The 13,319-nt window shown below is 66.2% G+C and overlaps 1 protein-coding gene across 6 annotated transcripts; it reads right to left on the reverse strand.

Moving 5' to 3' along the window:
* Positions 1-100: 100 nt before the first annotated feature.
* HR (HR lysine demethylase and nuclear receptor corepressor) lies at positions 101-11,645 on the reverse strand. Of its 6 annotated transcripts, none has more exons than XM_062616958.1 (19): positions 11,433-11,645; positions 11,102-11,326; positions 6,090-6,878; positions 4,484-5,294; positions 3,889-4,054; positions 3,262-3,692; positions 3,102-3,188; positions 2,902-3,026; positions 2,692-2,767; positions 2,382-2,545; positions 2,040-2,273; positions 1,775-1,946; positions 1,560-1,635; positions 1,245-1,375; positions 1,062-1,172; positions 859-992; positions 624-791; positions 384-503; positions 101-299 (listed from the first exon to the last, which is right to left on the reverse strand). In XM_062616958.1, the coding sequence occupies exons 3-19, from the start codon at positions 6,834-6,836 to the stop codon at positions 237-239; spliced, it is 3,816 nt and encodes a 1,271-aa protein (XP_062472942.1). In that variant the 5' UTR covers positions 6,837-6,878; positions 11,102-11,326; positions 11,433-11,645; the 3' UTR covers positions 101-236. The 6 variants fall into 6 exon arrangements, with proteins under 6 accessions (XP_062472942.1, XP_062472947.1, XP_062472946.1 ...); XM_062616963.1 differs by lacking the exon at positions 11,433-11,645 and having other exon boundaries at positions 3,262-3,411; positions 3,478-3,692; positions 11,102-11,411; XM_062616962.1 differs by lacking the exon at positions 11,102-11,326.
* Positions 11,646-13,319: the final 1,674 nt, after the last annotated feature.

The raw sequence follows: 13,319 nt of genomic DNA on the forward strand, positions 1-13,319 counted from the left end.
CGCATCTCACTGGTGCCCCCAGCTCTGCCCCCCTGGCCCTGGGCCACAGCAGATGGGGATGGAGGGACCAATGCTGCACAGGAGACCCCAAGGAGAGTGCTGGTGGTGCTGGTGGTCCCGGCTTGCTGCACTTTTATTCGCTGCTCCTGAGCTTCCTGGGGCAAAGCACCAAACAAGAGGTGCCCGTCCCCATCTCCCTGCAGCACCATGGCCGTGTCCGAGCATCCTCATCCTCCTCACTTGCATCCCTGCAGCACTCCCACAGCCTCCCGCACAGCAGAGAAGATCATGCTGTCGAGCTGCAAGGATGCAAAGAGGGGTCAGCACCGCTACCCCCCACACCAGGACCCCTCCTCCACAGCCCCCCACCATCACCCACCCACCTGGGCACAGAGCTGCCGTGTGGTCCTGGTGGGGTCCATGCTGTGGTCCCGGAGCTGCACGATGTGCTCCGGTGAGAGGAACCGCTGCTCCACACTGATGGTGCTGGTGAGGGTCTGAACCTGCCCGGGGACATTGGCATCAGCAACCAGGGTTCAGCCCTGCCTCAGTTTCCCCAAGGGGCTTTGGCAAAGCTTCCCCCCCACCACTGACACCATTTAGGGGGGGTCAGAGCTGCCTACCTGATGTGGAGCCCCCGCAGGGACCAGCACCGCGTCCCCCAGGCACTGCAGGAGGGTCCAGCAGCTCACCCCGCACTCCTGGCGCAGCCGCGTCCGCAGCGAGAGGTCCAGGTAGGGACCAGGCTGCTCCTCCATGGCCGCCCTGTCCTGCCCTTGGTCCTCACGTGCCTGTAGGGGATGTGGGGTGAGAGGAGCCGGGGGCAGCAGGGTTGTGCCCAGGGGCGATGGCACCCACCTTCTGCAAGAACCCCTGGATGCGGCTGGCATCCTCGGCACGGAAGATGTGCCACAAGGCACCGGGGCGGCTGCCAGCATCCTGGAGCCGCTCCTTCAGGGCAGCGTCCACATCCTCAGCTTGCAAGAGCATGGCTGCGGGAAAGGGGGTGCTCAGGGGTAGGACCAGGATGGGGGGACCCCTCCCCAGTGCTCCCTCCTTACCCTGCTGAGCCGCCGGCTGCCCAGCCGCAGCGTGCACCAGGATGCTGATGGAGTCGGTCACCTCCACCGTCAGGGTTTTGGTACCAATGGTCCGGTCTTGAGGCATCACACCTGGAATGTGATCACCCATCATTGGCATGGGTGGGGGGGACCCCAATTCTCCCCCAGGCCTCCAGTACTCACCATAGGCTGCACAGACAAGCGGGCGCAGGCAGCGCTGGGCCCAGTGTCCCTGCAGGTACGTGCCCAGGTTGAGGTGGCCACTGGACCCGCAGTACTCAGGCAGTGGCAAGCTGGCACTCAGATTGGTGGCCCTGTGACACAGGAATGTTGCTGAATGCCAGGGTACCGGGTACCAGCACTGGGAGAGGCACCATGCTGCTGCAGCTCTGCCTCCTGCATCCCACACTGGGATGCATCCTGCTGCTGCAGGGGTTGGTACCCAAGTGGGAAGGGGAAAGGGGCACCCACGCTGGTGAAGCCTCTGTCATCACCTACCGACACGGCTCCATGTCCCCAAAGCCACTTTCCAGCTTCAGCAAGTCCCCACTGCCCTGGTCCAGCTCCGGGGATGCTGCGGGCAGGGAGCACAGCATCACACGGAGATGCAGGAGTCGCGATGCTGGGCACATCGCAGGGAGGGGGGGGATGCGCGGGCTGGCTCCCCCCCTCTGGAATAGCGCTTGAGGCCCAAAGACCCATTCACCACCTACCTGCACTGGCGGTGAAGCCATCCCAGAATTCCTGGCTGCTCACCAGGAGGCGGGTGGCCGGTGCCCGCAGGTTCACCACCTCCAGCATCTGCTCCATCCCGCGGGAGCGGAAGGATTCAGGCCCCCACAGCCGCTCCTCCAGCCGCTTCTGCAGCCCTGAAACTAGGACAGGCTGCCGGGGCAGCAGGGGGGGCTCAGGAGGGCCAGGATGGGGCTGGGGGGATGTACGGTGCCCCCATACAACCCCAGGGAGCAGGGGGCTCACCTCTCCCTGCCGCCAGTGCTCCTGGAAGAGCTCGTATTTGGCAGCGTGGCCGGGGTCCTGCAGCCAGAGCAGCCCACTGGGAGCCAGGATGCAGTGGGAAACGGGGGGACTGGGTGGGCTGGGGGGCTCGGAAGCACTTGGGGGACTCATCTCGCCCCCCGCCTGCTGCTGCTGGATCTTCCTCTCCACCACGCGAGCGATGATGCTGTCCAGGATGCTGGTCAAGTGGTTGTCCTGGGGTGGGGAGCATTTCAAGTGGGTCCCCCCCTCAGCCCATTCTGACCCCCCTCAAGCCCTGTGGAGGGCTGGGGGTCAGCACGGGGTTGGGGCACCAGGACTCACGCTGGGCAAAGCGGGTGAAACGGGGGCAAATGCCATCCGCACCCCGTCCTGCCCCAGGCACAGTTTGACAGCGGTGGAGGCCAGGAGGTCACAGAGGGTGCCGGGGTGCACGGCCCCGCGGGGGGGTCTCTGTCCTGGCGACCGGGTCCCCTCCTCCGTGGTCTCTGGTTATGGGGGTAAAAGGGGTCAAGGCCGCCCACATCCCCTCCAATGCTCATCCCAACCAGAGCCCTGCTGGGATGCAGTGGAGCATCCGCAGCCCCCCCGGGGCAGGGCTGTCCCCAGGCAGGGAGGGCACAGCCAGCCCTACCTTCCCTGGTGGGTCGGGAGGTGTCGGTGTGGCCACCACTGTGGGGGGGGGTCGGCACCGTGGCTCCCGGCAGCTCCTGAAATAGCCCGGTCCATGCAGGCATCATCCCCCATCCCCTCCCTGGCACCATGCAGAACCCCCCCCCATGCACCCTATTGTAGGGGTGCATTTGCACCCCCTTTTTCCCCCATACCCACAGCTCCCCCGTACCTGCCTGCTCCCCGGGGGGGGCTCTGCTGGGCTCTGCTCCGCGGCCCCTTCCCCACAGGGGCAATGAGAGTCGATGCCAAACTGGGCTCGGACCTTGTGCAGCAGCTTCCAGAGCCGGGTCAGGACTGGGGACAGGGGCACAGGGAGGTCAGAGCTGGGCAATGGGCTGAGGGGGGTCCTGGGGTGGGGGGCACACTCACCACGTGTGGGGATGAACTGTGTGGGGATGAGGGGTGCGATGGGGTGGGCTTGCCCAGGGATGCACTCAGGCGGCCACGCTGGACCCTCTGCATCAGAAACGGGGTGTTCATCCCCGCCGAGCTGACACCCCCCTTTGCAGCCCCCCTTCTGCGGCCATACCGTGTCCGTCAGCCCCGCGCCCGTTGCGGTGGCACTCGGGGCACAGCTGGAAGCCACATCTGGGGCAGCTCCAGTGCGAGTTAAAGAAGCCGCGCTGGCAGGAGTCGCAGAGATGGGGGGCTCCTGCTCCTCGCCTCCAGGCTCTTACCCCTATGGGAAATACAGCCCTCAGCCCCCCGGGCCCCGGGGTCACCCCAGACCCCAGCCCCCGCTTACCCTCGGGGGCTCCTGCCCACACGTCCCTGTCCCTGCGGACGGCCTCGCAGAAGGGGTCCCCCAGCACCCGCAGCAGGTACTTGGCCAGGCAGAGGCTGCTGCCGGTGCTCCCGATCCCTCGCTCCGGGCTGGCCGCTTCCAGCAGCTCCCCCTCGGCCTCCTCCAGGGTGCAGAAGCCATCGGGGCTCAGCTCCCCATCGGCCCCGAGGGCAAACCTGCGGGAGAGGGGACAGGAGGGGAAGGCTTGAAGTGGGGTCATGGAGAGGATGCTCCGAAGTGCGGTGGTGAGACAGGATGCTTATGACTGGGGTGATGGAGAGGATTCTCCACAGGGGGGTGACTGGGGAGGCTGCTCCGTGCACCCCAACACGAGCCCCTCACCCCGGCGGGGCCGTGAGCCCTGGGGCTCACCTGCGGAAGCGCAGCAGCCTGCAGGAGCTCTCGGGCTCCTCCTCCTCCTCCTCTTGCTCCCGGCCGGGGCCCCGCAAGGCGCGGCCGGTGCAGGTGCAGCAGCGCGGGATGCTCCGGGGCAGCGCGGTGCAGGGCTCGCTCTGCAGCCACCACGGCTCCCGTGGGCCTGGGGGGGACACGGCGCATGGGGACACACCGGCGGGGGGGGGGGACGGGACTGGTGTGTCCCCACGGCACGGCGGGGGCTGGAAACTGGGGCAGAAAGTAGGGCTGGAAAGTAGGGCTGGAGAGCTGCAGAGGTCAGGCTGAGCCGCCAGCACCGCCCCAAGGAGGGCTCCAACCCGGCGGGGGCACTTGCCGCCTCCCCAGGGCAACACATGGGAGATGCTGCGCTGCTCCAAAGGGGCGTTTCTACCTGTATCCCAATCCCAGGGATCACTGCCGGACCCAGCCCTAGAAGGAAAACCCTGGGCACAGCGGGTTTCCCAGCCCTCACGCTGTGTTGTGGACACTGGGAACCAGGATGCAAAACTCCCCCCCATGGGGTGCTGCCACCATGCTCTCCCCAGTCCCACTGCACACCCCTCTGCCTTACCTCCCTCTCCCAGCTCCATCCTCCTCTCCTCCGGATCCCCTCCGCTCTCTGTGCCATCACCCCGGCATGCCGCAGCCACAGGCTCGGTGGCCTTAGTGCCCCTTTTGGCTGCCCCAGCACCATCACCAGCACCGTGGGCTCCATCGGTGGTGCCGTGCGGGCGCTTGGCCGAGCGCTTGCCCTCTGCGGGTGTCTCGGAGGCACCGTCCCCATGGGGCAACTTGGAGTGTGGCAGCGACTGCTCCGAGTGCCGCGTCAGCCACGTCTTCTTCAGCTTGGTGTGGTTGCTGGGGGGAGGCATGGCCAGGGGGGGCTCGAAGGGACCAAGCACGCCACAACCCAACCCCGGGCACCAATCGCAGCCCGGCGTGCTGCACAGACAAGCTGGGGGGTGCTCTGGCTTGGTGTGGACCGGTGGGTGATGCCCATCTGTGAGTGGAGGTGATGGGTTGAACTCCCCTGGTCCAGGCTGGAGGCTTTGGTACACCAGGTCTTTGGGCTCAGAGGGCCGTCCTGGCCCTGGATCCATGGGAAAATGGGTGGCGTGGGCCCGGGTACCCACCCAGGGGTCACCCCTGTTCCCCACCACACTGGGGTGCAGGAGGAAAAGGGGGTGGCTGGTGCTGGGAGGAGGAGTGCGGGCATGGGGAGCAAGGCCACCCCTCCACAGGGTGCCGGGTACCACTGTGTCCCCATCTCTGTCCCCATCCCTGTCTCCCTCCTGCCCTGCCTGCCCCTTGCCCAGCAGCTGCAGCGGTGCCTGGTCCTTGGCCGGAGGGTGGAAGCTGGGTTCTTTCTTCAGGCACAGCTCCTGGAGGGGAGCAGAGGGGTTGCGTCACCCCAGTGAGGGGCCTCATCCCCGATCCATCACCCGCAGCACTGGGAGATGGTGACCGGGAGCATCCCATGGTCCTGCCTCAGTTTCCCCACACCACCCTCCCAAGCTGGGCAGCTGCCTCCCAGCCCCAGTTAACCGAGCCTGTGGGGTGCTGGAGTCACCCCTGCTGTGTGGGATAGGAATGGGGAGCTGCAGAGGCACTGCCGCACCCATGGGCTGGCAGCTCCGCATCGCACCACCTCCGTGCCATCCCTCAGCCCAGGGTTTGCATCACCGCACCCTGGGGGCCTGAGACCCCTCTGCCACGCTGCAGGAGGAGCCGGGGGCTGCACCCTGCTCCAGGGCTGCGGATGCTGGGTGCAGCCCAACCCCAGGCACTGGTGCCAGCATCGCCTTTCGCAACCCCACCACTCCCAGCCTGGTTCAGACGAGGCTGGAGCTGCCATCACCCAAGAGCCCGCTCCGGAGCCAGCCCTGGGAACCCCGGGATCAGCCAGGCTGGAAAAGGCCAACCGTTCCCAGCACTGCCACGGCCACCACTGCCACATGGCACTGAGGCCTCGTCTCCATGGGGTGTGAACACGCAGGGATGGTGCCTGCAGCCCTGCCCTGGGCAGCCTGTTCCAATGCCTGAGCACCCTCTGGGGAAGGAATTGTTCCCCAGCTCCATCTAAACCTGCCCTGGTGCAGCTTGAGGCCGTTTCCTCCTGTCCCATCACTACCTGGGAGCAGGGACCGCCACCGGTGCCGCCATCCGGCTTTCCCTACCTTATTCCCTGAGCTGGAGCAGCCACCGAAGGGCGCCGGAGCCTCTTTGTCCCTGGGAGGGACCCCCAGGTAGAGGGGCTGTCCCCAGGCGGGGGGGCAGGAGCGCAGGCACCATTCCAGGCCAGCGAAGCCCTCGTCGCTCATCGCCCTGCATCCCTCCGTGCCGCCGCCGAGCGGGGGCTCAGCCGGGGCCGCGGGGGGCAGCAGCGAGGACAGGAGGAAGGGGCTGTGCTTGCTCTCGGTGACGAAGGGGCAGTGGTGCAGAGCCGGGGCGACACCGTCCCTGTCCCCCGCAGCGGCCCGGGGCTTGCCGGGGCGCGGGGTCCCCATCCCCGGCAGGGGCAGGGGGTACCGGTGGCTGTAGAGAGCCAGGGGGCCCAGCACGGCCTCTGCCCACCGCGGCCCTGGGTGCTCCTTGCAGGGCTGCCCGTTGCTGGGGGGCAGCAGCGTGGGGAGCTCGGCTCCGTCCTCAGGCTGGCACAGGGCATCCCGCAGGCACGGTGGGGCCGGAGGGCAGGGGCAGCCCAAGCGGCCACATGGTCCCAGGCATCCCTCGGGGCCCCTCCAGGGGCACCCCTTCTCCGTCCCATAGCTCAGCTTGCCGGGCTCCGGGTAGCCCGTGAGTCCCAGCTCAGCAGCGCTGCGGCTTGGGAAGAGCATCCCGCTGCTTTCCATCCCGTCCTGCGCTATGTCCCGGGCTCTCCTCCATAGTGGGGGGGTCTCCCCCATCCTCGTGTCGCTGGCCATGCTGCTCCGCCTCTCATGTGGTGCTCCCAGGCTGGATGGACCCTATGGGCAGGGAAAGAGGCATGGATAAATGATGCCGTGCACAGCTGCAATATGGGGAAACTGAGGCACAAGGATGGTGGGGTTGGTGCTGGGGGGGCTGCTTTCAACCCCAGCAAGCTCCATCCTCTAATGCTGATCCCCATCACAGCAAGGGAATCCCAGTTTCCCATGATCCAGTTGCTGGAGTGAGGGTCCCGACCCCATCCCATCCAGTCCCATTCCGTCCTCCTGTGCCCAGCCTGGCCCCGCGCCTGCTGGCACGCAGCGTGGGGAGGCCTTGCCCCGCGCAGGTATTTGCCTCCGGGCAGGGCTGGGTTGTGCTTCCCAGGAGGGTTTGGAGCAAGGGGGAAGCTCCCAGCGGCCCCTCCTGGTAGAAATGCCTGCGGAGATCCGATGGATTAACACGGCTGCGCCACCCGGGAATCCCACACGCAGACGTGGGACACGGAGCCAGCCCTCGCTGGAGACGCCGGTCGCATCCCTCCCCATTGTCCCAGCGGCTGAAGAAACCACAGGGGACAGGCATGGGAATCACTCGGCTCCAAGCCGAACCCGCAGCCCTGCTGGGGTAGGACAGAGCCACCCCAATGGCCGGGCAGGGACAGGAACAGGAGCGTGCGTCCCCAGAGCCTCCCATCCCCATCACATCCCCTGCCAGGGGACCTCAAGGTCCCCATTCCCGTGCTGCGACCCAAGCTCCTGCTCAGGAGCATCTAGAAACACCTGGACACCCCCCCCCCCGCCGCGGAGCTCTGCGCCCAGCCGCACTCTCCCATCCCACCCAACATGGGAGGATGCTCCAGCACATCGGATCCCCGACCTGCCCCACCGCGTGCCATGCCCGCTCCATCGGGCTCACCGGGGTGCCGCGGTCCCCTGCCCTTCACCCCCTCTAGAGCACCACAAACAGCTCCATGAGCATCCCCCAGCGCAGCGGCTACCTGGAGGGTCCATCAGGGACCCCGAGGACGCGAAGGGACCTCCCCCAGCAGCACGGGCTCCCGGAGAGGCGCAGCCAGGCAGGAGCACCTAAACCCACAGGCTGAAGGGGTCCGGCTCCGGGATCTGGAGGAGGCAGAAGGCCGCCCGCGCTGCCCTGGGGGTGTTCTTCTCCGAGCGCTGGACTTTGTGCTCCATTGGCCTTGGGTTCCCCGTGCTCCTCCCGCTGCCGCCCTGCGAGCTCCGGCTGTGCTGGGATCCCAGGAGAGGGCACGGGCAGAGGCGAACGCGGCCGTCGATGGGCTCAGGCGGCTCTGAGCATGCTGGGGTGCAGCGGCGCGGGGCAGGACGTGGATGTGCCGCAGCCTCCGCAGGCAGTGCCGGCTGCTGGCGCCGGAGCCGGCGCGGTGCCGCTGGTGCCACCCAGCCCCGGGGGCAGCGGTGGCCGTGCCAAGGGGAGGTGTGCGCTGCGCTGGGTGCTCTGGGTCCTGCCCCGGCAATGAAAGCGCCTTTTGTTCAGCAGCGCGGTCGAGCCGCCCCGGTGCCGATGAGAGACACCGGGATGGGAGAGACACTGGGACGGGCCCGGCGCTGCAGCCCTGGGGATGGGGCCGATGGATGGGGGTGGCACGGCCGGCACAGAGCATGCGGCCATCCCGTGGGGTGGGAGTCCTGGGGGGCTCGTAACCCCTTCGGGTTTGCCCAAGTATTAAGGATCTGGCCCCAATCCATGGTGCCATTTTGGCCATGCAGCAGCCCACGGTCACTGCGTTGTAGCTGAGCTCCATCCCTCCACCGCCATCCCTCCTCCAGCTGCCTGGGATGAAGGCAGAGCTCCTCTTCTTCCCTCACAGTTGCAGAGCCCATGACAGTCAGGAAGGGGCAGGGTGAGATGCAAGGGGCTGAGGGCAGAGCACAAAGCTGCTGTGATAGCATCCCACTGCTTTCATCCTACTGAGAAGAACTTCTTGGGACACTTACATCCTTCGCCTACAGCCCATAGGGTGAGAACCAGGACCCATCAGCTGGTGGGTGTCACCCCCCCCACCCACCCAAAGCACCAGTATCACCCAGCACCAACCCCTTACCCACCAGCACCCACATCCCGCTGCAGCCAGGTGCACGGGACAGCAGCCCAATGGGGCTCCCAAGGTGGGAACCCCCATTCCTGGACTCCTGGCATGGAACCAGGTTGGTGCTGACGCAGGTTTATGTAACGTGTGTCCCAGGGACACTCTGTGCCGAGCTCCAACGCCTTTACAGCAACCACAGCTCCCCAAGCAGCTGATGAACCGCGGGCTTCCTCCTGCGGGCACTGCGCTTAACCCTTGCTGGCCATGGCACAGGGCACTGGGTGCCACCAGTCCCTATTGCACCACCAGAACGGGGAACCCACAGTGGGATCCCCTCGGGGCCCACTCGACACCAAGGGGAGGGTCTGGGGGGCTGTGGTGCCCGGCTCCTCCTCACTGCACCCACTGGGTGCCAGGGAACAGGGAGGGGACCCAGACAGGGCCCAGGGCGAGGGTGAGCCCGAGCCTACCTGCAATGAGAAGGTGCTGAAAGACAAACCCTTCCCATTCCCTCCCTCTGCTCCATGGGGATCATGGCTCCGGATGGGCTGATGCAGCCAGAAGGGCCTGGAGCAGCCTGGCATGGCCGAATGGGTCAATGGGAGCATAGGAATGACAAGGGAGGGGATAGACACAGCACCCTGATGCTGGGAAACCCCAAGGCGATGCCACGAGCAGCCCTTGGAGTAGGGAAAAGGGGGATGATGTTGGAGGGATGGCAGGGAATTTTCCACCCTGCACCGGGCAGCATCCCTGGGCCTTGCCCTCCCCATGCCCTCTGCTTGCAGCCATGGCCGGGATGCTCCTCCTGTGCCAGGGAGCCTGAGGCCCTCACAAAGGCTCTCTGGGGACAGTGTAACCCTGAGGGGCAGCCACCGTGCTGGCAGGATCTCCTGGAGCTTGGCCATCATTCCACCCCATTCCCAGCATCAGGCTCCAGCTGGGGTCCCTCTGGTCCCTGCCTATATCCCAGCACGACAGTCTCCCAGGTCAATGCAGGGGGTTCCAGGCTGGGACTTTGCCAGCTCCAGGCTTGGTGGCTTGGCACAGCCTGTCCCACAGCTCCAATCTTCCTGGGTTTTGCCTTAAATCGGAGGGACCGGAAACACCCACAAGCCCAGAAGGATGGTGCTGGAGAGCGGAAGCACCCGAATTAGAAACCTTGGCATCCCTGCCCTGCTCGGTGCAGGAGGATGGGGGGGACACACTGCAAGGATGTGCATCCCTCCTGTGTCCATTGGGACCACGGGGGAGGCAGGGCACGGGGGTCCTGGGATGCTCCAGCGCTGGGCAGGGGGATGGATGGCGGTCCCGGCGCAACAGGCTCACTGGTACCCAGCAGCCCATCTCTGTGCTGATGCTGTGGCAGCGAGGAGCCAGCCCTGCCCTGCTGCCCACATCACTTGCCCTGGGCCAGATCCAGGCACCCCCATGAAGGGCTCCGCAGACCCAAAACAGCCTAAAATCCAGCCTTTTCCCTCAGGAAAATGGCCTCAACGCGTCGTCCCGTCCCCCCCCCCGCTCACCCAGAGCCCCTCCAGTTCCCTGCGCATCACAGAGCCCTTCCTCCTCCTCCTCCGCCTCCTCCCAGCCCCGCACAGCCCAGCACGCACCTACCTGCCTGCCCTGGGCCGCAGGTGAAGGGGACAAGGGCGCCGATGGAGGAAGGCAGCGCCATCCCCGGGTCCCCCCGCACCAGGCGGTGCCTGCGGGAGCAGCTCCTGACGCGCACCCGGAGCTTGAAACGACCCCGAAAACGCACTAAAAGCATCAAAACCCCCACGTGAAGGCTGCCGAGCGCGGAGCTGCGGCGGAGCCGAGGGCACGGCAGGACACGCGCTCCCACACGAGCAGCTTGCTGGGAATTAGGGCTACAACCCAACTGCTCTGGCAGCCTGCGCTCCCCTCCAGCCCCGGCCACCGGGGCCGGGCTCCGGCGCTGCTCCCGGCCTTAATCTCCCGGTTTTCCCGAGGGGAGGTGAGTAAGCATGGCTAATCCCGCTTGTTCCGCTGCTGGGGAAAGGCAAGCTGCTTCTTCCAGGCTGGGGGCTGCGCCCCGGCACCCCAAAGCCTTCCTAAAGCCATGCAGAAGGGAGGGCAGCAGCAGCCACTCCTTCCCTGAGCAGCACTTGAACGCTGGGGATGGGATGGGGAAGGGAGATGGAGGCAGCGAAGCAGCTTGTCCCTATCAGAAGGGAGCGGGGGACCCACCTTTGCTGGTGTCCCCCATTGCCAGGCAGGGGGATGCTTGGAGGGATGCTCACAGGGATGCTCGCAGGGATGCAGGACGCGGCGATTGAGGATGCTGCTGCTCCCTCCTTCCCATGCCGGGGGAGGACAGGCAGGACAAGCTGTCCCAGGAAGCCGCCCGTCCTGTGCCACCCCCTCGGGACTCCAGTTTCCCCAGCTCAGTGCCAGCAGCCCAGCTCCAAATACCTTGATGTAATTAAAAGCTCGCCTGCGGGGCCAAGGGCTTAGGATGGCAGCCAGGGACACGGCAGCACCTCTGCTGCCCGCTCAGCCAGGGCCTGGCAGCACCTACCTGGGGTGCTCAGGGTCTCCTGCCCTCAACCTGGGCCCCTCTTCTGCCCATGCCATGCTCCTGGGGTGCCCCAGCATTGCCCTGCCATGGCGATGGGCACTGGGGCCGCGCGGGTTGGAGAGCCGGGAATGATGAGCACTGAATCCCCCTAAAGCAGGGAGCGCCTCGGTTTCCCTGTGCGGTCACAGGAGCGGGTCTCCAGCGCACCCTCCCTAAGGACCAAGCCTCTGGTGTCCCAGGGATGCGGCTCCAGCGCGGGGACACGGAGCTGGAACCATCCTCGGTGCCAGCGCGGGCTGTGCACGGGGCTGGCTGGGGACAGCCGGGTCCCGGGGGGGCACAGCGGCTGCGGGGGGGCAGGAGGTGGGGATGCAGCATTCCTCCATCCGCGCCCTCCCACACTCCATCACCTCAGACGCCCTTTCCCAGGCACCGCGCTTCCCCCCCGCCGCGGCGGGAGCTGCCATTCCCGGGGGCAGGCGTGCGATGGGGCGGGCAGCGGGGAGCTCTCACCTGCGTGGTGGGGCTGTGAGGGGGGGATCCCAGCCCCTGCCCGCCCGAGGCCCCCGCCCGCAGCCCCCGCCCGGCCGCGCCGGGGAAGAGGCTGCCGTTAAACGGGAGCCGTGGCTGCGCTGTTGATACCGGCTGCTAAAAATACAAGCGCGGCGCTGCGGGAGCCATCCATGTGTGCTCGGCCTCACATGGCTCAGCCCGCGGGAGCCGGCTCAGGGCGCGGGCACGGCCACGGGGGAGCCTGGCGAGGAGCACGGCAAAGGGGAGGACGCTGCTCCCACAGGGACCCCCCGAGCAGGTGGCTGGGAGGGGATGGGGCAGCCCCAGGGTGGCACCGGCAGCATCCGGCATCGCCCAAGTGCCCCAGGTTGCCTGCAATGGGGTGAAATGAGGTGGGAAAGGGGGAGGGAGGGAGGGAGGAGAGGTTCGGGGGAGGGTGCTGAGCCTGGGGGCTCAGCTGGTACCCAGCCCGGTGTGGAGGATGTGGAAGGATCAGGTGGATAATTACACTGTCTGCCGTGTCATTCTCTTCTGCTTGCGCGGGGGAACGGGCTTCATCTGGGTAAGGGTCTTCCTGGCCTGTGCAGGTGGGTTTGTGTTACAATGCAGGCAGTTTACACACCTTAAAAGTAAGTTCTGTTGCCGAGTTGGCCTGCTAGACACATCTATCTTGCCAGGTTGCCACATAACATCTATACAATAGACTGGGTGCTCTGGTTATGGTCTAGAGAGCAAGGACTAAGGCTAACATGATCCAGAGAACAGGGACTTCAAGCAGTGCAGCACAGCAACCCATCCATCATCAGTTAATGCTAACATGATGCTAATATAAAGGCCAGCTTCTCAACCCAGATGTTCCCATAGGTAACTGCACCACAAACACAGAGGAAGATTCAGTGAAACTGAGGACAATCTGCAACAAGGATCGTGATTCCCTGGAGCATCAGACATGTCCCTGTCATCGCTTGGTCCCCTGCCAGCTCTCAGGGATGGGGAATGATGGAATCAGACTGGTTTGGGGTGAAGGGACCTTAAAGCTCCAACCCCTGCAGGGGAAGGGACACCTTCCACTGGAGCAGGGTGCTCCAAACAACCCCCTTGACCTTAACCCCTCTGCTGCTCCCCTGGCAGGAATAGAGGGGCTCTGGGCTGCTTATGGGGCCTGGCCCCAGCACCCCCCATGTGCCTCAGGGGTCACTTCCCCCCACTCCCCCCTGCCCCGGGTGAGCTGGGGGGACCCCAGAGCTGGCACCGGGCTCAGGGCAGCCCCTTCCCTGCTGGGCCGGCTCCGGCACAGGGCGCCTGTGGCTCTGCTGAGCACAGCCTGGCACAGCCAGGACCAGCGCTGGCACCGGGGATGTCCCAGCCCCGGCT

The sequence above is a fragment of the Pezoporus occidentalis genome, unplaced genomic scaffold (assembly GCF_034315485.1).
Source record: "Pezoporus occidentalis ecotype Australia unplaced genomic scaffold, CSIRO_AGI_Poc_V1 ctg191, whole genome shotgun sequence".
Lineage (NCBI taxonomy): Eukaryota > Metazoa > Chordata > Aves > Psittaciformes > Psittacidae > Pezoporus > Pezoporus occidentalis.

What these genes read in the sequence shown, in the direction of transcription:
- HR (XM_062616962.1), bottom strand. Translation starts at nt 6,836, where the DNA reads ATGGCCAGCGACACGAGGATGGGGGAGACCCCCCCACTATGGAGGAGA. An exon ending in AGGCTGCTGCGCTTCCGCAG is followed by an intron (nt 3,693 to 3,888) that starts GTGAGCCCCAGG and finishes CCTCTCCCGCAG; the next exon opens with GTTTGCCCTCGGGGCCGATG. An exon ending in CTGCGGGGGCTCCACATCAG is followed by an intron (nt 504 to 623) that starts GTAGGCAGCTCT and finishes GTCCCCGGGCAG; the next exon opens with GTTCAGACCCTCACCAGCAC.